The following is a 25,483-nucleotide window of genomic DNA, read 5'->3' on the forward strand; positions in this document are numbered from 1 at the left end:
TTTACGTGCATCGGCATCGGACGATGCGCACTGCTGCGTTCGCGATCCATTTTATATGCAGAGCGGCTGCCACAGGCTGCTCCTGTTGCTGGAGACAGAGTGCAAAGCCCCTCCCCCCACTAGAAGATCATGAAATAAGCTCTTCAACCCCAACGGCAAGTTTTAAACTTTCAAAGCATCTTTTAACTGCTTAACTTGTTCCGTGGTTCTATGTGTTGTTTCACTGTTGTATTTAACAAGCAGCTGGCTGGAGGTTTGGGTTGTGTGTCTCTCTCTCTCTCTGCTTCTCACTCAGCGCTGCGCTGAGAAGGAGAGTTTTTAAAACTTTGAGAAGCAGTTTACTACTTGTTTGAATATTTATTCCTGTTAAAGTTGATGCAATTTAGAACAAAAACGTGAACAGTTTGTTGCTTAATGCGCGTCTGACATCACATTATTTGCTAATTTATGTTCTGGGGTTGTGTTGAAATGGATTATTATTCATTGTTTCTTTTTGTGTTAATACCATGATTAAATATATTTATACTCAATATTCCTGTTAATAAAATATATCTTCAGTCAGACCAACTTTTGTCAAAGCTATTTTCAGGACAAGGAAGAACAGTTCTCTTTCATATCTCATGAGATGTCACTATTTTTTACTTGTTCTTGTTCTACATCACCTGTTTTTATTATTTGTTAAATATTTTTTACTTAGTGTAGTTCTACCTCACCTTTGTTAATTTCAATAAATGTTCCTTTTTTAAAAAAAGATTGAGACTTGTACCATTTGTTATCATCATTGTGTAATTTTTATGATGTAAATTGAGGGAGCATGGAGCGTGGATGTTGGCGGGGGGGCTTGGGGTTGGGGGTCAGTGGCGGGGTGTGCTGGGTCTTCGGCTTGGGGCTATCTCAAATGTGTATGTGGGGGGCAGTGGCTGCACAACATACACAACTACAACTTCACATCTCACTCTCACTTTAAAATAATCAACTCCTCCCCATCCTTTACATTTCCCATCTCGAGTCTCTCCTCCCTGTTCCGGTATCGGCACTAAAAAATCCATATCGGTCGATCCCTACTTATTATCCTGTGACTGGAAATTAATACAGAGCTTCATCTGAAGTGTGTTTTAATGTGTTGTGATAAACAAAAGTTGAAGTTATTATGACTGCATACAAATCTAAAAAGGAACTGGAACAATGACAGATTTAGCCATTGGTGTATTAGCTGAAATGGTGATTAGTTTACCTGGTGACATGTCATGTTACAAACACTGCTCCTCCAATCACAGGCTTTTGTGGGATTTCGTGCAAAACGTGAATGAGATATATTCTCAGACTGGTGGTATTTAAGGTTTCACTAACAATGTTTTGTGATCATATCACACATTCACATGTTTGGTATGATTTCAGGAAGTTTAACATTCAGTAAAATCATCTAAACAGGGAAAGACGATGAAACTGAAATGAAATGGAAAAATGTAAAGTGATGTAGAAATGGGTGAACCCTGAAACAGAATTAGGAGAATTTTAAAAAGGGAAAATCAGAGGCACTTCAGAAGCTGATTGTATTCTGAGAAATGTGAGTTTATGAGGATATAAAGTCAGCTAAATACATGCCATGCTACATAGGTAAGCACCGAGTGTGAATCCCATTTGTCTTCAGAACTCTTGCATTGTTACTGACAATATTGAGTATTTTCAAATTGCTTTGACAAACCATGTACAAGCTAAATTGTTGAACAAATACATAATATATCTGTGTGACGGCAGTGTGTACCTTTGTCCCAGTCTGCTCCTGTGGATCTTCTCTGCTCTCAAAGTGCGTTTGCGTCTCTCTCACTTCTCTCAGCTCTCGCTCCAGCCGGAGAAGTCGACCTTCGTACTGAGACTTGAGGGCGCTCATTCTCACCTCCAACTCTTCATTTTTCTGTTTCAGCTCCACTGCCTCCTGATTCAGCTGGCTTTTAGCACCTGAGCATGTGTAATATTAGTAAAAGATTGGGTTAGACTCTAAAACTCGTGAGTTGTGCAACGTTTGACACAATAAAAGTGGGACTGGACTGAATGTGAAAATTGATTTACCATTCAGCTGGTTGATTTTGGTTTTGGCTCCAAGAATAGCCTTTTTAGTCTTCTCTTCTTTGTCAGCCATTTGTTGTTTGAGCTGTTCTTCTCTGCTCTTACTCTCAGACAACTACACAAAAAACAACGTGCAAATAAATACAGACACCTTTGGTTAAATAAATGAGATTAGGGCCGGGAGAACGTGTCGACGTGATCGATGACGTCAACGTAAAATGTGAGCAGTGATGCATCGTCTGACCAAAACAAAAATGGCGGCGCCGGAGAATAACTAACGCGGTTTCTCCAAGTTTCAAAAGTGCAAGGCCGTGAAGACACGCACTCGTTTGTTGAAGATAGCTGTTCCCCTTAACCCTCGTCCTTTATCCCGGGTGTGACCAGACGGCAGCGCGTCAACGCGACAAGGAGGAAACACCTGCCGTGACATCAGCGGCAGCAGCAACAGCACGCGATGAAAGAACACATTTTCAGACCACTGTGATACCCTAGTAGTCCGTCCTGATTTGTAAATTAAACACAATGCATGTTTGCTGTACACATAGACATCTATTGGAGTTTTTCCTTTGCAGAGCGATGCACTCCCGTTTACTTTCACAGCGGACATTTCAGTCCGTTTCAGGACACAGAAACGCGCATGTGTGTGTGCACTCCACCTCCACTGTCCACCTGTCAATATGGACTATAACATTTATTTTGCCAATCATTCAAAACGGCATACAGCTTCTGCTCGGGTTACTCACTCACACACACGCGCACACACGTTAAGGTAAAGGGAAAGTTTATTTTAATGCTACCTCTGACTCTGAATGCATTAATTTGTACTTTTATTTTGGAATTCTGAGTTGAAGAGCAATAAACATACATTGTCATGTTAAGGAATTCATGTTTTTATTTTAGATATGTAAATCAACATGTATAAATTACTTTTAGTCAATTAATGGGGAGATAATCGATAATCAAATCGAGTCAAACCGAACTGGAAAAATTAATCGTTAGATTAATCGATGCATCGAAAAAATAATCGCTAGATTAATCATTTAAAAAATAATCGTTTATCCCAGCCCTAAATGAGATGAATCTGGATGGAGCTGTACCTCCTGTCTGAGCTTTTCCAGCTCCTCCTGATGCTCAGCGTCACTGACAGTATTTGTGTCAGAAGTGGTCGTAGGCTGAGAACTGGGAGCGGCCCGCCCCGCTTCGTTAGCCTCGCATAGCTGCTCCTGCAGGCGTTTGTTGTCTGTCTCTTGCTCAGATACCGTCTGGAAAAAAACAAAAAATATGGAGCAGTTTGATCTCAATTAGGCCGCAGGTTTTAGGTGGGAATAGAACAATTTTTACTTCAATTGTGCCCTAGTTTTGAATATCAGTACCTGCTGGATCTTCACTTCAATTCTTGACTTTGTAAAGAATTTTTGTGTAATTTAGTTGAATTTTTTTTTAGAGAAATTGCAAGATTTGTGGAAAAATTGAGAGTTCTTTCTTTCCACAATTTGCAATTAAAATGACTGCATTCGTGTGATATAAACAGTTTCATTAAATTGGTGAATTTGAGATATCTAAAACAGGACTATTTGTTAATTTAAATAATAATTCATGTTTTCTCCTTAAGTTATACTGTCTCCCGAGGGCCAAATTGGATGCTCTAAAGGGCCGTATTTGGCCCCCGGGACTTAAGTTTGACACCTGTGTTATAGAGAATAGAGAACAGAATAATACATCTTATTGATCCCCCAGTGGGTAAAATATGCTTTTGCAAAAGCACAATAAAAAAGAGCCAACAGTAAGAAACAAAAATAAATACCAACATAATAGATAATAGTGCAAAATGTAAGAACTGTAGGGCAGATATATTCAATATATAAATAACGTAAAATAAAAAAACACAGTATAAAAAACTTTACAAATCAGTGTTTTTGTACTTGACCAAGAACATTTATTTGATGGTTAAAAATGATATACACACCTTCTGGACGTTGTCCAGCTGACCTTGAAGCTCAGTCACCTGGAGAAAGAAATTAAAAACTGTAATCATACGTTTTTAGGGGAAAAAAGAAAAACTTTTTTCTATCTTAATTCCAGCAGGTTCATGTCATCTTCTTTAAAAAAAAAATATAAGGTTAAAGTTTCATGTATTCAGACAACTCTTTTTAGGAAATTTACTTTGATCTCCTGACATGTTTCAACTGTCAACTGCCAGTCTTCCTCAGAGGCGTCTGCTGATTGCTTTGATGGGTCCTTATGAGTGAATTTCTTCAAAAACTTTGTCCGAATAAGTGAAACCTTAACATATATTTTCTATATTAATAGTCTATTTATAATATCAGCAATGTAATAATTATTTAGTTAACTTAGAAACACGGTTAATCTCTAACAGTGGTTCTCAAACTGGGGGGCGCGTGATGGCGATAGAATGGCCTTGCTGAAAAAAACTAAATCTATTTATTTATAAAGAGCTTTATTACTGTTGTTAAATATATGATTGTAAATTTAATGTTATTTTTATGAGACAACCAAGCTCACTTTTTTAACCTCTTTGTGTTTCTGTCACTTTCTTTCTTTGTTTATAGTTTATTGTAATACTTTTTAAAGTAATTTCCCCCTGGGATAAATAAAGTACTTCTGATTCTAATTACAGAACACTTTAACAAATAACTTCACACAGACTGACCCTATATCAGTTTTCATTGTAAATTAAAAATTGGACAAATATGTAATTTACCCCACAAAAAAAAATTGAATAGAAAATCATAAATGATAATGAAATAATGTTGGACCTCTGATCAAAAAGCTACGCAGGAATATCAAGCGTTGCCACATCTGCCAATTCTCTATATGCGATCCTGTACATACTGATCACATGACATGTGGCACAGGTTAGGAGTGTTCACCTTGCTCTCTGATTGGCTCAGAGCAGTTTTGAGGCTGCTGACTTCCTGGCTGTGGTTCTGCTGGAGCTCCTTCTGGCTAGTGAGGTTCTGGTGCAAAGAGTCTCTGGCCTGCTGGAGCTCCCTTTGGATCTGTTGAATCTGGTTCTGACGCGCCAGAGCTTGAGACTGCGTTGATTTCAACTGGTTTTGCACCTACAAAGAGAAAATGAGGTGAGGTTGGTTATGAATGAAGATGCTGGATTTAAAACATATCACTTAATATGTTTCCTTGCCTGCTGTGTGTGGTTCTTGGCTTGCTGAAGCTCCTTTTGACACTGGGTCAGCTGGTTCTGATTCTGCTGCAGCTGAGTTTGGGACTGGGACAACTGGGTCTGTACCTGTGTGACGGTATACATAGTGGTTTCTATTTGGAGTACAGAACATTCTGCTTCCCCTTGTTTTCTTTGGAAGGCCTATAGTTGGATCGGCAGAGCCGTACCTGTGTCAGCTGGTTCTGGTTTTGTGTCAGCTGGTTTTGGATCTCCTGGAGCTTTTCTTTAGTTTGCTGGTTTTCCTTTTGGGCCGACTCCAACTCCTGCTGGGATTTCTGGGCCTGGTGAAACAAAACGAGTTAAAAATGAACACAATTGTTGCTGCATTACAGCAAGTAAACATGATAAATGGTTTAAACGAGTGCTGTCAAAATTAATTCGTTATTTTAATCGATTAATTTAAAATGTTTATTTTGTTAAAAAAAACATTAATGCCAATCAATGCAGTTTTATTTACTTCCGACTGACCCCCTAGCCTGAGTATGCATTATTTGTGTCAGTAGATATTACATTATTGAACTTTTGTCCATGTAACAAGTTTCAAATTTCTTTTCTTGAAATATTTATTCTCCAATTTGTGAGCCTGCACTTTAATATATTATATAGGTTTGGGTTTTGTTATATTCTACAAGTGGTTATAAGTAAGATTTTTTTTATGCAGACCCCTAAAAAACTCAAAATGACAAAAAATATTTTTAAAAAATGACTACCAGTACAAAAAACTAAAAATTAAAGAAAAATTCACAAAAAAAAAAACACACAAGAAAGGAGAAAATATTGTAAACTATATGAAGAACACACAAATATCAACAAAAAGAAACAAAAACAAAAAATGAGAGAAAAGAGAAGAATATACTAAATAAAACAATAAAAAAAAAAAAAAATCACACAAAATAACAGAAAAATTCACAAAACAATAGAAAAAACACATTAAATGATAGGAAAAACACAAAAACAACACAAATGCATAAAATTAGAGAAAAATTTACAAAGTAACACCAAAAACAGGAAAACAAAAACACACAAAAGGGGAGAAATAAAATAATTTTGCTAAACCTGGAAACTGATTTCATTCAAAGCTGAAAGAAAGTTATTAAGATGTTCTTTAAATTTAATCATACTTTGTGTATTAATTCTACAATAATTCCATGATTTTCCATAAATAAATAATCTTTTACAAGCTTCAGTCTTAAATAAAAAAATGCAATTAATCACAGACAAATTGTGTGAATAATTAGTTAATTGTTTTTAATCTATTGACAGCCCTAGTTCAAACATCTGCTCACCTCTTCTTGTTTTTTCTGAGCTTCCTCTTTCAGGCTGTTCAGCTCCTCTCGGGTCTTGCTGAGCTCCTCCTGAGCTTTGTTCAGATCCTGCTGCACCTCCTGACTCGGAGCAGCGTCACTTCCTGGTTTAGCGGCTGTTTCAGCGACCAGCTGAGAGAATAAATATAAATTGTAACATTTTAGTCCACATTTATATTTATATATATATATAACATATTGATGCCATTCATTTTCAATGCAATCGTCACACCTTGTCATACTGGACTTTGAGCTCCTCGTACTGCATCTTATATCGGCGTCCGATCTTTTTCACCTGTGTGATGGTCCTGTTTTTCTCCAGGATGTCGTGGTTTTTGATCGCCAACTCCTTTTTCTGAGATTCTCTTTCCGAGGAAAGGCGGGTCACTGAGTCTTTGAGGGCTTGCAGCTGGGACTGAGCCGAGTTACTGCTCGCATTGGACCTAAATTAACAGAAAAAGGATGTGTTACGTGATGAATAAAATCTCCTGGAAGTTCTGATCTCATCCTTCGCCTTTTAACTGACAAAAGTGTGAGCAAATCAAAGAACTAGCGATTCACCGATATGGGTTTTTTAGGGCCGATACCGATTTTTTCCCATCAGCCTTGGCCGATGACCGATACAGACTGACAATTTCCTTGATTCCGATATTACGCTTGCTCCCTTAATTTACATCATAAAAATTACACAATGATGATAACAAATGGTACAAGTCTCAATTTAAAAAAAGGAACATTTATTGAAAGGTGAGGTAGAACGACACCAAGTAAAAAATATTTAACAAATTATAAAAACAGGTGATGTAGAACAAAAACAAGTAAAAAGTGAGAGACATCTCATGAAATATTATGAAAGAAAACTGTTTGTCCTTGTCCTGAAAATAGCTTTGACACAAGTTGGCCTGACTGATATATTTTATTAACAGGATTATTGAGTATAAAGATATATAATTATAGTATTAAACACAAAAAGAAACCATGAATAATAATCCATTCCAAATCAACCCTAGAACATAAATTAGCAGAGGAAAAAAACGTGATGTCAGATGTGCATTAAGCAACAAACTTTTAAATTACATTAACAGATATAAAAATTCAATGAAGTAGTAAACTGCTTCTGAAAGTTAAAAACTTCTCAGCACAGCACTGATTGAGAAGCAGAGAGACACACGCGCGCGTGCACATTTTAGTCACTCTAATTTGCAACTTTGAACCAATTTCAGTTGTTTTTAAAATCCCATTGCACCTCCTTTTCCTCCATTTTCGGTCACTTTGAACCCATTTTATTTCTGATTAAAACAATAATTTCCATATTTAAGATGACTATAATAATAATAATAAACGTTCCTGGATAACAGTGGATATTATTCAGATAAATAAATAAATGTGGTTATCACAGATTCATAGAACAATGGACCATCATTTTACTGACTTTAAGGATGGACCCCAAAAATCTCTCCCCTTTATTCCTCCTTATAGATGGTCCTGTCTCCACATGACTGTTCTTCAATGTTCATGTCTGTGTTCAACCACCTTCTGCTACAGTGGGGGTCCCCGCTCTCTAGAACCTTTATTTTTGGGGGTCGCTAAAGGGCTGAAAAGATTGAGTACCACTGGTGTAGTGTATGCTTATCTGAGCTTTTCTCTACCTGGCAAGTTCAGTCTTCAGCTTGGCCAGTTCCTCCGTGAGCTGCGCAATGCGTTTCTGCTGAACTTCTCTCTCACTGCAGAGTTTCTGCCGCTCGTCGCTGTCGCCCTCTCTGAGTTGGCTGCTCAGTTGCTGTAAATGGACGCAAAATCTGAACTGAATTAAACTGCAAAACCGTCCCTGAGAAATATTTACCTGCGTTACATACACACATACCTGTGATTTGACCCTCAATCGCTTCAGGTCCTCCTCCAGTAGCCGTTTATCTGCCTGCAACGAGCCATTTTTTTCTGACAGCTGAGACAGGCTGTGATGCAGTGGGCTGATGTCGGACTGGAGCTTTGTCACCTGATAAAGAAATTTTAAATAAAAAGTTCTTCATGTGCTCACAGTGATGACGCAACTGTGATGGCAAACACAAAATCAAAAGATAGCAGGCTTTAGAAACTGGCTGATTGTCTGCGCCGATCCGTTTCAGAGCCACTTATCAGGACAAATTCACTCTTAATACACATCAGACCACAAGATAATCTGATAGGATAATCTTAGAAAACGTAAAATAATCTGGCGTTTGTCGTCCTTGGTCAAAAAGGAGGAAAATCAACAATTAAAAAAAGCCTGCTCATCTTTATATGTTACCCTGCTTTAGGATACAAGTATTTTACGGGATTAATCAACAACAAGCATTATAAAGCAGATATTTCAAACACAATAACTAATGCTAACAAAAAAATTAAACAAACACATTAATCGCACTTTAGCCTTAGATTGATGCAGCTCCTGTGCCAGTTTGTCTCTTTCCATTTTCAGCATCCTGTTGGTTTCCTGGAGTGCGCCGACGGTCTCCATCTTCTTCAGCTGCTCCCCCTGCTGAGCCAGAGTCTTTGCTGTAGCCTGAGGACAAAAGAGATTGAACACGTGGGCCGTGTTGTAAATGTCATACCAGCGTACTACTCATATGAAGTCTGATGTCAAACTTAGTATGAAGTGCATTCAGATTAGATAGCATGAAAAGATTGAGCACGCGAGAAATCAAACATCCTCTTTTTAAAACAAAAGCATCTCTTTTTGTCTTGCATTAGTTTTTAATGCTTTTGTAAATAGGGCTCTTGTTTTGAAGTTAACTGGAAGTTTTGTATTAGTTTCTGAATACTTCTGAAATGTTGGCATGAAATGTGTAACCGTGTAGCCTCAGTGTGCTTCAGGTTTTTAACGCTGTAGGTTCCAAAAGCATCTTGGGAAACTTGGAAGTATACGTCAGTGGGAACGCTCACCATCCTCATCATACTTACATAGTATATAATGAACAGTATATACTCATTGAGTTTTTAGTGTATAGTACGGAGTGTGATATTTCCAACACAGCCATTGATTATTGAATGGTATTCTTTGTAGTGTCTACATTTTGCTTTAGAGCTGATTTCCTATAAACTTATTTTCGGTAGTCTTAATTTAGCAGGAAGTAGGATTTGGTTTTCCCCAATATAGTGTAAATTAGTTAGAAGTTTATATCAATGAATACCGAAGCTGAACGATTAATTGCATTTGCCACATTATCGCGATATCATAAAACACAATTTTCTAATTGCAAAAGCTGCAATTACTATTTATCTTTTTTCTTGTCCTGTCCCGTTAAGTTCAGAGAGTGTTTAAGAAGTGCAGTCCACATGTTTACATGTTTCATGAAACGTGAAGTCAGATATGTTGAAAAGGTAAAGCCACAGATTTGTTTGCTTTATTGTTGTAATCTGTGCTTTAAAATTTACATTTCATATTTATTTAAAGTTTAAATAAATCTGAAATTGTTTATTATGAAACAGATTGATTTATTGCTTGTGTTCATTAAAATGGGCTAAATGCACAGTGAGACATGACGTAGTTCCGGTATTTCTTTCGGGCAGTCACGGTTTCGTTTCATTGTGTCTGTCCGTCTGGTTGTGTCTACACAATGACATCCAAAAGGAGGAAGTTTAGCTTCTAAACAAAAGATAGCACATCAAGATACAACTGTTGTGGCTTTAAGTGTACAGCTTCAGCTAAATGTAGTTCTGATTTGAGTTTTTTTACGTTCCCACAAAAGGATGAGCTGCAAAAAAAGTGGATCATCAACATCCGGTGAGATAAACTCTAACCCCTAACCCTGACATGAAAAAGCACAAGGACGTCGGTGGAGCTGTCCCCATTCTTTTTGAATAATTACTCCTTTTCTGCCCCTCGTTCCGAGGGTTGGGAGCAAAGAGAGAAACTACATTCTGCCTCTGAGAACTCCGAGGAGGAAATGGATGTACCATGTCCTGACCACGACTACTGCGTCGGATGCATTGGACATAGCCCTCAGTGTTATAGAGGACATGTGGGCGGAGAACGCTGCACTTCGACAGATGGGGGAGATGACCATCAGCCACAAGATCGGCTTGGAATGGTTTGCTGCTTCAGATGAGGAAATTAGGTTTTATGCATGTTTGTTTACTTGTTCTCATACCTGCATCCTCTCTCTCTCAGCATTCAGAGTTTCCTGTAGCTCCTTCAGCTCTCTGTCTTGATGTTCCACTCGCTGTTTGTAGCGTAGAGCTTCTTGGTCAGACGCCTCTAACTGAGCGACAGCAATCTCTTTGTCACGCCTCACAAACCTGCAAAGCACAGCATCACAAACACAATTTGGATGACATTTATTATTCATAATTCATCAGAAAGGATTTCATTCACCAGGTACATTTTAAAACAGTACAAGGAATTCTACTTGGTAGTTGCAGCGGAAAGCAAATACCGAGACTGCCAATTTCTGCACCATAATTTAAAGTATTGTGTGTTTTTGCCTGTGGAAAGCTACCTGAGTATTTCTAGTATCTGCTCAGTTGTCTTCCCCTCTTCACTGAACGAGACGTCGAGCGGTTGCTGATGGATTTGCATCTCACGGCTTTTTGAGGCCATTTCATCCATCTGTTTGTGTAGGAGAGCGTTCTGATTCCCTAATTCTTTACAGCGGCGACTCAGATTGGACAGATCCTCCTGCAGGTAAGTCACACGAACGCTTGTCAGCATCAAACCTAATACAAACATACAGTGTGACCCAAGTGAGGCAATCGGGTATTTTTAATTTTTTTTTAACCTTCATTTGTTTCTCTGCTGCATTCCAGCCAGCAGTTTTTTCCTGCAGTTGTGATGAAATCTTCTTTAGCTGCTCCTCCAGCTCCATCCTCTGAGTAACTTCCAGTTGAAATCTTTTCTTCAGCTCCTGCAGAGCCTCCACGTCTGCAGCGTGAAGCATCAGCTCCCGCTCGTACTTTGCCTGTGCCTCCCCAGCCAACTTAGTCTGATAGGACCATAAAAGCCTGTGAAGATCTGACAACAGGTTTGATCCAACCGTGTATGTGAGTGTGTGTGTGTAAAGGAACCTGCAGCAGGCTGTCCTGGATGGCTTTCTGTTCCAGTGTGACAGCAGCAGTAGATCTCTCCAGTGCTTCCTGCTGCTCAGCCTGACTGGCCTTCAGTCTGCGCTGCAGTTCACCAACCTACAAGAAGGATTATTATTATATTATTAATGTTAAAGCTTGTTTTTTTTAAGATAAAGACATATTGTAGGATTCGTACATCAATAGATCGTAGATAGCTTACTCGTAAAAACAATATAAAAGGTTGAAACTGCCATTTGGAAGTTTGTTTTTATCTCCACTGTAAACGCTGACATTGTCGAAAAAGTTTTGTGCATTGCATTGTGGGATGTGGGGTCCTGTAAACGGATGCATAGAAGTGTTTTTTTTTTCCTTCATTCTTACAGTTTTTTGTGTTTCTTCATCAGACAAGGGCGGCAGTGATTGGCTTGAGTTGATTTTTTTTTATCGAGTTTGTTCTCGATGTTCTCCGTAATATCACCTCACTCATTTAGACAATTAATTTTGGCAAGCTTGTGATTTTTCGTGATAACACCAGATATGTTTTGGGAAGTTTTTTGGCGCCAACACAAGAGATCAAAGAAAAATGAAGTAAAACCACTGAGTGCTTTAACATATTCCTCTTTGATCCGCACCATGCTTTGTTTCTCGGATAGTCTGGTCCCTTTGCGCTGGTGTGAAAGCTCACTCGAAGTCCCATGTGGACCAAACAAGCAAAGTCTGGTCCCCTGTAAAACGTGGTTCTCGGTTCGCTTCAAGTGAAGCATAGGTTTTTTACGATTTGAGAAAGCAAACCTGAACCAAATATAGGACGTGATGTTGAAGCGCAATTGTGACTGGGATCATGTGATTATGGGTTATTTTGGAATTATTATTATTATTATTAATTACATTTCTGGGTTGTTGGTTTTTTAGGATTTCCTTTTAAAAATGCCTTTTTCTGACCAAAGTGTTGTTTTCGTCTACTTACTAAAAGGAGGTGGTAGTATTCTGTCCAATAGGCGATGAATGTTGTGCCCGTGTGATGTTGTTTAGAAAGTTTGATGTGCTTAGCAAAGAGCAGTGTGAAAGCGGATTAGACCAAATTAAAATCCAACAATGTTGCAGAGTTACCGCCTGAACTGCACAGAGTCCACTGGAATAGATGTGAGAAACCAGCACCTTTAAATGCATCCATCTATGGGACGCCACATCCCACAATGCAATGCAGAAAACTTTTCCGACAATGTCAAACAGAGCATTTACAATGCAGATAAAAACAAATTTTCAAGCAGCAATTTCAACCGTATAGGTTTGTTTGTGAGTAAATGATCTTTGATTTATTGATCTATAACGCCTACACTTTGGGGGGAAAATGCATTGACTGTGGGCGGGGAGCTTGGAGCAGTTAAGACATGTCCAGTCTCTATATTGTAAAATCTCCAAAGAAAAATCTATGCTATGCTAACAAGATACTCAAGACTCACTATTCCGCTTTAGTCACAATCCTCTCAATCCATCCTACTCACCACAGATTACAGAATCCTCAGGATTAATTGACAGCACTACTTAATACCCAAATAGATTTGATTTCAGCAGAAAAAAGTGGTTTTTGGGTTTAGTTACTCTTTAATAATATTCAATAACAGTTGAGGACCTGTTCATGTAAAGTCGAGGGAAAAGTCTGTGCGTGATGCTCTTACATGTTTCTCTATTTCATCTACGGCTTTCCTTCTCTCCTCCACCTCCTGCTGCTTCATCTTCTCCACCTCCAGGATGCGGTTTTCCAGCTGCTTCTGCATCTCTTCCGATTCCTTCAGCCGCAACTCCAGAGGAGAGCGCAACTAGAAAAACAAAGACGGGAAGATGTAACAAAGCATGCGTAAACAGTGACTTTTTTTTATCTGTACCTCTTTCTCTTTCTTCAGACTGTCCTCCAAGGTCAACACTACAGATCTGTACTGTTCTACTGTAGCGTTGGCGTTCTTTAGCTGCTCCGTTAGTTCACTGTTCTGTTCTTCAGCGGTACGCAGGAGGTTCTTCACGTCTGAGAGCTCTTGCTCAGATTGGCTGGACTGTTGTGAGGCTGCTGGTACTGGAGAACGCACTGTTAAAACAAACAGACCTTCTAAATCAGAAGAATCTACGAGCATAGAATCATATCTTAAACAGCCCCCTTTATCAAAGTGTTTTTCACATCAGAACTTCAGACTAACCATAAATATATAAAAATGTAATAAAAAACTTTGTTTTTATGCCCTTTTTGTCATAAACCCCTGATTTTTTTTCAATAAGAAAAACACAAAATATGCTATATTTACAAAACAAAAGGTGCACGCACACACACACATCCTTTTTATGATGCTGCATCTATGGTGTATATATGCACCCATGTTTTATTATGCTTTTATGATGTTGCACTTGTATTAATTTACCCACAACTCTGTACAGCACTTTGTGATTTTATCTGCGAAAAGCGCTTTATAAATACATTTCTAGAATAATGACCAATCTGAGCATTAATAAAGGAAAGAACAAAGGGTTTTGTCTTTGTAGGTTTTTTGTGTGGGTTTTCTTTGTGTGTGTGTGTGTGTGTGTGTGTTTATAGACCTTTTGTGTGTTTCTGAATTAATTTTGTCTATTTTCTAGTCAATACGACAAATGTGTTTTGTTTTGGTTTTTTTATATAATGTGTTATTGTCTTTTTGTGTAATTTTTTGTCATTTTGCACAATTTTGTTGGCATTTTATGTGTCTTTGAAATCCTTTTGCATATGTTGCTATTTTTGTATTGATTTTGTGTTTAAGTAGTAGTTTAGTGTGTCTTTGTTATCATTTTGTGTACTTTTGTTGACATTTTTCTGTCATTTTCTGTTGGGCTTCATATAACTTCCAACTTCCTGTTTTGTTGGCTGCCATTTGCCTATGTCTGATTTAGAAACTCCAATCAACCCAACAGTCATGTCTTTGTGTGATGGGAGGAAGCCAATGGACAGAACTTGCTCTACCTCTGAGTGGAGCTCTGAGGGCAGCAGCTCTGGTTGCTGGTGTTGCTGCGTTGCCTGGGGGGACGGAGGACTCAGTGGAGGCTGAAGCAAGCTGAGCCTTCAGCGCGGCCACCTGTGCCTCAGAGCCACGAAGCAACTCTCTGGTCTTCTGCTGCAGCGTGTTCTGTGTCTCCAGCTGCTTTTTAGCCTCCACGAGCTGAGACTGAAGACAGAAGTAAAGAAATAGAAGCATTAGACTGAACTACAGCCAAAAAAAGGCAACATATGGAATCATCACGCCACAATAAACACAATCACTGTCATTTCCGGACAATAAACCACTACTTTTCTCAGACGCTTTGAACCCTGCGGCTTTAATGACAATGATGAAGCTATTTTATAGATTTTTTTCCAGGTTCAGAAGCTTCATGCCGTTATTTTTTTTTGCCTTGTCACGGTGGACCAGGGCCCTATAAAATCCATTTGATTTTTTTTTTTTTCCAAATAAAATAAAATTTTCACTTAACTTCCGTGTTTTTCCACATAATTTTTTTTGAAATTCAGGGTTTTTTTTAAAGAAATATTTATCCATTTCTTCACAACATAAGTTTTTAACTCCTGTGAGGAAACAAAATAAATACCCCCACCAACCCCAAGGCCCCCCGCCAGCATCCAGCCCCCCCACCCACCCACACCCAAGCACCCAACCCCCCGAGGGAAGGGCCCAGAGAGCGCCCCGCCCGAGACCCCAGCAGAGGAGCCAAGGCCCCCGCCCAGCAGACAGCCAGAGCTGCACGGAACGGGCAGCCGGCGGGCACCCGCCGGTGGGCCCAGAGCCAGCAGGGTCCGGACCCCAGGCCAGAAGGACCCGGAACGGAAGCAGCACCGAGATGTCACCCACTTTCCCCTCAGGGATCAAGGGTTCACTGAATCAGAGCAGGTTTATTGATTAAGTTTTGATCAATGTCATTTAAATTAACCAAATTGAAGAAATAAAGGAATTAGACCAAACTACAGCCAAATAACAACTGTGAGGTTTGACACAGCCTGATACGTACATCCATAATGCGTCCCAGGGCATGCCTCTGTGCCACTTCCTGCTCCACTCTGGTCTTCATTGAAGTCACTTCTGCCTCCAGTTTTTCTATTTTGTTGTTCAGTCGCTGACGAGTCTCAGTCTCTGTGCGCTCCATTGTCAGCTGCAAAATTGTGACGTTAAAACGGAAAAACGAACCGATACAATTAAAAAAAACCTGAATATACAGTTTGAATTCAGCTTTCATATGCTAGAATATTAGGCTTTTGAAAATAACTGCATTTCAATAATATTGTAAATAATGTAGTACTAATAGTATTTTATCTACAAATTATATGATCATTTTTAAAAAAGTAATATTTTTTAAATGTATTTTTTACTTGAGACAAAATCTTCCTGTGGGCCGCACTAGATGCCCTGGCGGGCCAAAAGTGGCCCACGAGCCTCAAGGTTGACATATGAAGTTTAAAGGCTCCTAATGAATTACTTTGGACCTTTTGCCCTGAAACACTTATTTTATGACTTTAAATCAAAGCTTTAACAAAACACCTACTAATTAATCATCAACATTAATGATGTGCGACATGTTTCCTGTGAAGCGTACCTCTATGGCCTTGAGGTTGCTGAGCAGCAGGTTCTGGTTCCGTTGCTCTGCGAGCATCGCTTCTTTCTCACGACTGAGCCGACTCTCGGCTTGTCTTAGCATGTCCCTCTCTTTGGTCACGTTCACCACACGCACCTGAATGAGTGACATGCAGTGGTCAACAAAAGCTAAGATCATATGTGCTAAAATACTAGGGGCTCCGCCAACTTTTTAATAAAAAAATAAATAAAACTATTTATTTATGTGGTTACCATGAATGCATAAAAATTGTCCTAAAACTAAAAACTATGGTAGGGACCTTGATTTTTCGTGATCACAACAAATGGAGGGAAAATGCAGAATTAATCTTCTGAAACAGAAAACAGACAACGTCTTTATTTATGAAAACTGTATGTTCTGGAACAATATCACGTATTTACGCCCTATTTTTCTCTGGAAAACTGGTGAGATACAACCAAAATTTTATGTAACTCATTATCAGATATAGAATAAACAACATTCAGCAGCAGTGGTTTACAGTATATTAAACTGTAAAAACACTATTACAGTTAAAATAATGTCATTATTAAAAAGGAAATAAATTAATTGCATACAATAACACTAATGGAGTGACCCACATGCACAAATATATTCCATAAAAGAGCAGCTCATGAGTTATTTGAGCATGTAGCTATTGTAGCCTTTTTAAATATGTAAATGCTATTACTGAAGCAAATTCTAGTGTTGATGTATTCAATTTAATTTGTGTTTGTAAGGAACCTGTTTACAATTTAAGTTGGGAATTTATATATTTAACTTATCGTAATTTTCATCGTTACCATGATAAATACCAGAAATTATTCAGATACATTTTTTTAGTCAATGTCACCCATCCCTAATGCTCCTGGCTTCCGTTAGTCAAAGGAAAACTGACGCTGAGATGATACAAAAATGGAATTGAGGACACTTTGAAATGGGAACTTATTTGATGTAAGCCTCCAGCAGCAGAAAACCTGCCCAGGGTGATGTGAGGCCACTATGAACTTCCTCCCTCAGCTGTTCTTCCCTCTCACCTCTTCTAATGCCAGTTTTTCATTGGAGTGTCTCAGGTCCTGGCTCATGGTGTGGATGATGTGCTCGTGTCGCTGTGCCGTTGCAGCCATTTTCTGACTCCTCTCCTGCAGAGCTGATATCTCTCTGCGGTAAGCAGACACCGTCTCCTGGAGCATCTCAAACCTGATGACAACAAAACAACCTCAATCATACATATGGCGTAAAGAAAAGATGTGCTTTGTGATGGATTTGTTACTTTAGCACAGCTCTTATTAGGGCAGGTCAATTATTAAAAAAAAAAACAATAAAAAATATTTTCTTTAGACATAAATAAAATTCCTCAAACATTAAAATCAAGTATGTTCACTTTTGCACAAAACAAAACACTTCTGGCTGGTGATGTGTCTTCACTCTAGGTCAGGAATGGGTAACTTTTACAACAACAGGGCCACACAAATGTGATTGTATCTGATCTGAAGGTCACATGACCAACATTCATGTCAGCATTTAGAATAATGGCCAATCAGGAAACAACAAAGGGTTTGTGTAGTGTTTATGTCTTTGTCATTACTTTTGAATATTTTGTGAAATAATGTTGCTTTGTATGTTTTCAGTTATTTATTTTTTTTGTTGTCAAGTAGTATAATTTTTTGTCCTTCTGTATATTCTTGCTGTTTTGTAATTTATGAATTAATCTTTGTGTTTTATAGTAATTTGTGTGTATTTTGTTGTCCTTTTTTGTGTAAATGTATATGTTTTTCATAGTCATTTTGTATATTTGTGTATCATTGTGTGTGTTTTTGGGGGCCACACAAAATGATGTGGGCCGCTAGTTGCCCTTGCCTTCATCTTTATCATCAAACCCAAAGTGTTCCCATATAAGAGAATTTGACTTGCGTTGCTTGTTAACCAACCGTTTTTGCTGCATTTCTCCTGCCATGTTTCAAGACCGCTAGCAACAACTTTCCTCGTGTTGGCCTGCTGGCTAGGCTAGCTTTAGCTTTGAGAGGGGCGGGGCTGAGAAGCTTGCATGCGCATGCATTAAACAACTCAAATTTAGTATTAATCATTTTTTTCTCGCGTGCCAAGCTTCATTCTTTGTAGATAATCTAAATCGTGGAAATTTGTTTTATTGAGCAAAAAAAACCTATGTATAATTGAAAAATTATACTCATTTATGTAATTTTTGTAATCGTAAAAAATCGTTATCGAATTTCGATTAACTGCACAGCCTTACCTCTTATTACTGAATTCCAGTTGCGAGGTGAGTTTGGCCCGACTGGAGCGCAGCTCCGTCAGCTCCTTCTGCAGACGGTCGTTTGATTCATTCAGCATCCTGTCATTCTCAGCCTTTTCCTTCTTATATAAAGTAAAGGCATCATTGAGCTGGAAAACCAAAAACACAGAATTAAACATTTTCAGATTAAAAACTGAGGTGAAATGCTGACGTGAAGTTGTGACTGTACTTGTTTCAGAGCAGCTTTGGTCTGAGCTGTTTGTGCTGACTCAGCAGCTGCTGCCCTCTGAGGAGTAGAGCGAGTGGCTGGGACTGAAGGACGAACGGCTGGAGCATGTCCAGAAGAATCGTGACCTGCGTGCACGTGATCACATGGTCTTTTTCAGCTAAACCACAAAACCAAATCCTAATGAAAATGAAATGATTTTTTTTTTTTTTATTTCTGCACCTTGTGGAGGGAAGCTGAAGCCAGTGCTCTGTGACAGCAGAGCTTTAAACATGTCTCTCTGCCTGGCGTTGGAGTCAGCTAGCTGCTTCTGCTGGTTCCTCTGCTCCTTCAGCTGCTCTACCTCCTTCTGCAGTTTGTCCACACTGGACTCCAACTCAGATACACTAAAAAAAGAGAAACATCTTACTTTACTCCTGCTACATTTCAACACAACGTCTTCTTAGAAAAATCACAAATCCAAAACAATGAGTGAGTATTTTAAAGCAAGGTTTAAAAGATTGTGCTCTTATCCCATGTAGAATAACTCAGTGCTGTCTTCTGACTTGGTTTATGTGTGTTGAGGCCTTTTTTTTACCAACTAAACTTACAAAATGTAAGATTTCTATTAAATACCAACAGCATTTTTAACCAATATATTTCGACGTAACATTTAAAAGCACCTTGTAATATTCTCTAAAGTGTGGTATTATTATTATATATTGTATTATTATTCATGGTTTCCTTTTTAACATACCGTATTTTTCGGACTATAAGGCGCACTTAAAATCCTTTAATTTTCTCAAAAATTGGCAGTGCGCCTTATAATCAGGTGCGCCTTATATATGAAATAAACTTAATTAAACCAGGCTTTCGCCTTTAATTGGCCATGTAATGTTAGTACATTATTGGAATTTGTCTTCTGCACTTAACCCATCCCTGAGGAGCAGTCGGCAGCCATTTTGCGGCGCCTGGGGAGCAGTTCGGGGTTAAGGGACTTGCTCAACATCCCACAGTGACGGCCCCGGTGAGGCTTGAACCGGCAACCCTCCGATTACAAGCCCAGCGTCCCTAAAGCCCGGTTTAACTTAATTTAATTTAATTTAATTTCAGAACCCAATTCGGGTTTGGAAGAGGTCAAGGAGATGATACGCGAGGGTCTACGAAACCTATCTGCCGAGATAAAGTCGTTGGAAAAGACGCTGGAAAACTCACTGGAAAACCTACAAAGCGAAGCAAAGGTAATGAAAGAAAAGAATGAAAGAAATACTGAAGAGATAAAATTGTTGAAAGCCAGGGTTGAACAGCTGGAACAAAAGGAAAGAGAGAAAGATGTCATCATCACAGGCCTAAAGATAAAACCCAGGAGTTACGCGAGTGACGAAGAAACAAAATCGATTGAACAACAGGTCATTGACTACCTGGAGTCGAAGGACATTGTCCTGAACCCTGACAACATCAACTCCTGCCATCTCCTGCCAAAGAAAAATGATAACAGAGCTGTAAAAATAACCTTCACGATAATGAAATTCAAAGGAGAACTACTGAAGCAAGGAAGAAAGCTGAAGGAAATGAAGGTTTTTATTAATGAAAGCCTGACAAAAAAAAATGCAAGCATCGCATGGAAGGCACGCCAAATAAAAAAAAGGAGGAAAGATTTTAAAGACGTGGACAAGGAACTGCAGAATTTACATCACACCACTGGGAGAAGAGAACGGAAACCAATCCTCATCAAAACGATGGAAGACTTGGGAAAATACGAGGGATCCACCTAAACAACAACATTACTGATGGTAATCATGGATATAGACCCAGATCTATATAAACACTGGAAACAAAACTCAGACTGTGATTATTTTACGGAGACTGAATTAAATGTGGAAACCAAGAGTAAAAAAGGTCTGTCATTTATTCATTTCAATTGCTAGGTGGTGGGGTGATTAAGGATTACATTAAATTTAAATTCAAAGTGTTTATTGTCATATGTGCAGTTAGAAACACGTTTTCCTGTACAATGAAATTACTACCTTGCTTATGAACTAAGATATAATAATGTGTTTATACAAGTTAAATCTAACAGTGGAAAATACAACACTGCCAATAGAACTAACAACAGCTGGATTAACCTTGATGTAGAGACAAAACAAGCTGCAAACTTGTGTGTCCAAAAGAGACATTCCCGAGTGGTGACACTATGGATGAAAAGGGAAAAAACTTCCAAACACCTTCGAAAGAGGAACTATTCTTGCACTGGAGGAATGCTAACAACGTCTGGCAGGGAACAAGGCCAACACGAACAACGATAGAGAGGAGGAGGAAAAAAAAAAACAAAAAAAAAAAAAAAAACAAGACAACACTGACTACAGATGAGAATACACAAAAAAGGACTGTTCAGAACAACTCAAGAATGTTTGACCAGAGAGACATGTAAACCCATGTAAATTTGCGATGGTAAAACAGGGGACGGGACCCAGATAAGCAAATTGCTTCTCTCGTCTCCTTTTTCGGCATGTACAAAAAAAAAAAAAAGTGAATGTAACCATGTCGGAAATAAACTGAATAAATAAATAAACAAATAAATAACTACTGTGCTTCAACATACTGAACAGAAAAAGTGAGTGTATTGTTCTGTATTTTATGTTTTATGTAATATTTTTTAATGAGTTGAATAAAGTTTGACTTATCTGACTATTTTATTTTGCTTAATGCGTCTTAATAATAATAATAATAATAATAACAACAACAACAAACTGGTGCGCCTTATGTATGAAAATAGACCCAGTCAGACCCATTCATTGATAGTGCGCCTTATAATCCGGTGCGCCTTATTGTCCGAAAAATACGGTACTATAATTAAATATCTTTATACTCAATAATTCTTTTCATAAAATATATTCAGGTGAACTTGTTAGCTGCCAATTTCAGGGACAAGGTCAAACAGTTTCAGAACATCTCATTTCAACTTAATCTAAATCTGACAACAACACAATCACGTACGTAAGCAAAGAGACAAATCAAATATAAATAACTGGGACACTCAGATTAACATTAAAAAGACAGTTTGTTAACAATTTAGATTTTGGGCATTTTGCTTTCAAATAGGAATAATTCTATTTTAAATACTAAACGTAATACACATAACTCATATACCTAATAAATCAAATAAGCAGACAGAATAGACCTTTAAATGATATATAATATTAAATCAATAATAATCTTGTACAAAATTTGAATTGCTTTAAATCAACAGTAAATGTCATCTTTAACCAATGACAATAAATTGATCGTTTGATTCTTAAATGTAAAACATCTTTTATCTATGAAGCTGCGTGTGGTTCAGATTAACCTGAGAGTTTCAACATGGCTGCTGCTTGGTTCAAGGGTGTGCGATGTTGAATTTGTTTCGACTGTAGAGATTCTGTGTCGGGGTAGCAGAGCTGAGACAGGGGGGCACGAGGAACGGTGTTTCACGGCCGCCCCGTGGCGTCCCGGTTATAGCAAGACATACTTTCTACGGGCACTGCACTAGTCTAATTAAAAGAATAGTTAGATATAAACTTTTGCTTTGACCCAAATAATTTGTGTATGTAGGGCCCTGAAAATCACAAATGTCTTACATATTATAACAAAAGAAGACACATGGCCCAGCCATGTGCTATAGGCAAAGGGAGGAGTGACCAGATAACAACCGTGAGCCGACCCTGAGGCCCACAGCCGTGCATTAGATGAGCACCTGTTCTCCTTGACTTGATATTGTTGTTGATTCATTTGTGTTCATCTGTAATAAATTGATTAATTCAGCAAAGCAAAACCTCTGACTATGTCTCTCTGCATGCACTGAACACAAGAGTATCTCATAACTAACAGTGGCTCGCAAACCTAGATTTTATGTAGTTCTTATCAATAGCTCATAACGTAACCAAAGTGACATATTGTAAATAGTAGCAGTCAGAATAATCCATGTCAATACAATTTATATCTTATACCTATTAATTTTAGCTTACACATTATTTTAAATTACATTTTAATTTTAAATACATTTGCTTAATTGTGGTGTTCTTTTTTATTATTATTATTATTTATTTGATTTCCTCACATGAGTTAACAACTAATATGTTTTGGATAAATTGATTAAATACTTCTAAATAAGCAGAAATTTAAAAAATGTATGTGGAAAATATGGAATTTGGGAAAAAATACTATGGATTATATTTATAGGGCTCTTTTAACTCACATTGTTACAGGCAATGTTTTTCGTTAAACATGTAAATATCCACAAGCGCCTGTGTAAATAAGTTTTAATGTAGACACCTGCAGCTTATAGACATGCGCAGCGTGTATATAGACAAAATATTGTCATTATTTTTTAATGCGGCTCATTACTCCAGAAATTACAGTATTGTTTTTTTTTCTTCTTCTTTTAAACCAGGTGGTCAGTGATGCTGCCACTTAATGGCAGCTCTGTTTTTGCTGATCAAAAACCAATATCCCTGGTTTCTGCAGAACCAGGAGTGTTTTCCTTACCGCGCTGATGCTACTTGAGTCTTCTCCCTCTCCTTCTCGTCCTCCAGCTCCCTCATCCTTCCCAGCAGGCTTTGGTTCTGCCTCTGGAGCTCCTCCACACTGCGGAAGGTCAATCGACGAGAGCTGGTGACCTCTGAGCTGCTGCTGATGGAGTTGTCGTCAGTCTTGGTCACTTGGTTTCCTCTGGCTTCCTCCAGCTCCAACAACAGAGCGCAAACCTGGGAAAAGAAAGTAAAACACAGAAAAATTACTTTATCTCCCTATTCTTCATCATAATTACAATTATAATTGACACCAACCCTAGTATATGATTGCGTACCTGTGCAGATGTGTCTTCCAGCTGTCTTTCAGTTCTCTGTTTTTCTCTCTGTAGAGCATCGTTCTGCTGCTTGGCCTCCTCTTTTTCTTTCTGTAAGCCATAAATTTCCTAAAACCAGAAGTTTTATCATAATTTACTTTTCATAGAAACACATTAAAAAGGACACAGAGACGATTGATTCAATATTTCAATTCCTTCACGTACCGTTCGCGCCTGTTCCATTTTATTGAACATGGACGCTATGGATCGCTGCATGTTCTCGTACTCCTCTCTCTGGCGTTTCAGGATGGGTGCTTTGGACTCCACCTCCAGTACGATCTCATCCAGCACCCGACTCAGCCTCCGGGTCTCCTGCTTCTCAATCTGAAGGTGAGTCTGACACTCTGTGTAGGCGTTGTACAGCTGAAACGCAGGAAAAGGAAGAAACATCTTAATTCTGATGTGACACTTTCGATGCTGTGGTCCTAAGATTTGATTATACTTATAAAAATCACGCTGTTTTTGTTCTGATTTTCCCCTTCCCTGACCAAGGATGACAAACGCTAGATTATTCGCCAGATTATTTTATGTTTTATAAGATTATCCTGTAGTCTGAGGTGCGTTAAGTGTGAATTTGTCCTAATAATCGACTCCGAAACAGGTCGGACCCAACAATCAGAAATGTTGAAGACCTCAAGTGTGTGGGGAAAATCATGACTGATTTGTAACGTGGAAAGGGACTGTAGTCTGCAGCCAATCAAAAAGCGAGCTGAAAAACAAGGAAGCAGGCGTAAAGATTAAAGAGTAAATAAACCCCAAAACCATGAATTGAATTTGCCGTATTTAGCTGTAAAATGTCAGAATGCCTGCCCTCTATGAGTTGAAATCCGGCTATTACAATTTAATTTTTCTATTGGCATTCATTGGACCATCATGTGTTACAAACAAGCAATTTTGGCCCCGCCCCTCAAATATAAACTATCACCTGGAGACTCTACAATCTGTGGTGAGTAGGTTGGATTGAGAGAACTTGGAATAGAGAGAAACAGCAAATAAATATAGTAGCTAGTTTGCATAGCATAGATTATATAGTAAAGACTGGGCGTGTCTTAACTGCTCCAGGAACCCCTCCCATAATCAAACCATTTTTAGTGGCAGGTCAGCAAAAACCATGGGTTTAGTTACTCTTTAAATTTCTAAAATCCTTCTTTTTCTTAGCTTGACATTTTTCAAATAAAAACTGGTCCACCATCATTCCCTTCTCTCGCATGTCCACTTCCATGGCGCGTGTTGCGTTTTCTGGTTGTCGCCATGTTTCTTCTTCTTCTTCTTCTTTTGTTTGTTAGATCATGTTTGCTCACAGTAGATTTCTGGCTTGTAGAAGGATATTTAGGCTTGGTGATGGAACAAAATTGTGTGTGTGTTGTGTTGTGTTGAGATTACTGGAGCGCACTGCACACAGTACAATCAAAACGGTTGGCTATGACTATGGCTTGAGAGATATTTCGTTTATTTCTGTATTTTTCAATGTTTTTGTTCAAAAGTGAGTAAGAGACAGACAGACAGAAATAGAAAGACACAGACAGACATAAGTTTCTTCTGCTAGCCACCTGTGCCTGTATTTGACTTGTGACTGTAATGAGAATAAACCACTTTTTAAATAGTACTACTCTTGTCATCTCTCCTCAGAGCTGTTCAATTAAAAGATCCAGGAGGAATTTAGAGAAAAACTAGAAAGTCTGATTATTAATCTTCCTTCATGTGTGGGGTCTGTAACAGATGAAAAAATGTCTTTAAAGGTAATAAATGCCTATGTGTGTAAGCCACTTTAGTAGACTGGGATAAGCTCCAGTGCAGCTGATTCATAACTGATTGTGTCCAAATAACACCAGATGCAGAAATAAACAAACTTTACCAACAATCATGTTGTGGTCAATGTAAAAAAGGTCATTATTTTTATTTATGTTGG

At 38.4% G+C, this 25,483-nt stretch overlaps 1 protein-coding gene across 1 annotated transcript in view; it reads right to left on the reverse strand.

Annotated features, from left to right (window-relative positions):
* Positions 1–25,483, reverse strand: part of LOC114478962 (nucleoprotein TPR-like) — a 46,309-nt gene that overhangs the window by 12,899 nt on the left and 7,927 nt on the right. The window contains exons 13-40 of the mRNA XM_028472335.1: positions 23,740–23,937; positions 23,536–23,643; positions 23,217–23,434; positions 18,936–19,099; positions 18,717–18,841; positions 18,488–18,636; positions 17,271–17,433; positions 16,219–16,353; positions 15,637–15,777; positions 14,600–14,801; positions 13,503–13,699; positions 13,296–13,436; positions 11,617–11,733; positions 11,331–11,534; positions 11,052–11,230; positions 10,704–10,851; positions 8,978–9,115; positions 8,438–8,569; positions 8,223–8,353; positions 6,806–7,016; positions 6,556–6,705; positions 5,437–5,550; positions 5,231–5,335; positions 4,959–5,150; positions 4,034–4,072; positions 3,165–3,329; positions 2,071–2,182; positions 1,766–1,959 (exon numbers count right to left, since the gene is read on the reverse strand). Coding sequence (XP_028328136.1) covers positions 1,766–1,959; positions 2,071–2,182; positions 3,165–3,329; positions 4,034–4,072; positions 4,959–5,150; positions 5,231–5,335; positions 5,437–5,550; positions 6,556–6,705; positions 6,806–7,016; positions 8,223–8,353; positions 8,438–8,569; positions 8,978–9,115; positions 10,704–10,851; positions 11,052–11,230; positions 11,331–11,534; positions 11,617–11,733; positions 13,296–13,436; positions 13,503–13,699; positions 14,600–14,801; positions 15,637–15,777; positions 16,219–16,353; positions 17,271–17,433; positions 18,488–18,636; positions 18,717–18,841; positions 18,936–19,099; positions 23,217–23,434; positions 23,536–23,643; positions 23,740–23,937 — 4,272 coding nt within the window. The remainder of the gene's footprint in view (positions 1–1,765; positions 1,960–2,070; positions 2,183–3,164; positions 3,330–4,033; positions 4,073–4,958; positions 5,151–5,230; positions 5,336–5,436; positions 5,551–6,555; positions 6,706–6,805; positions 7,017–8,222; positions 8,354–8,437; positions 8,570–8,977; positions 9,116–10,703; positions 10,852–11,051; positions 11,231–11,330; positions 11,535–11,616; positions 11,734–13,295; positions 13,437–13,502; positions 13,700–14,599; positions 14,802–15,636; positions 15,778–16,218; positions 16,354–17,270; positions 17,434–18,487; positions 18,637–18,716; positions 18,842–18,935; positions 19,100–23,216; positions 23,435–23,535; positions 23,644–23,739; positions 23,938–25,483) is intronic.

This window comes from Gouania willdenowi, chromosome 17 (assembly GCF_900634775.1).
Source record: "Gouania willdenowi chromosome 17, fGouWil2.1, whole genome shotgun sequence".
Classification (NCBI taxonomy): domain Eukaryota; kingdom Metazoa; phylum Chordata; class Actinopteri; order Blenniiformes; family Gobiesocidae; genus Gouania; species Gouania willdenowi.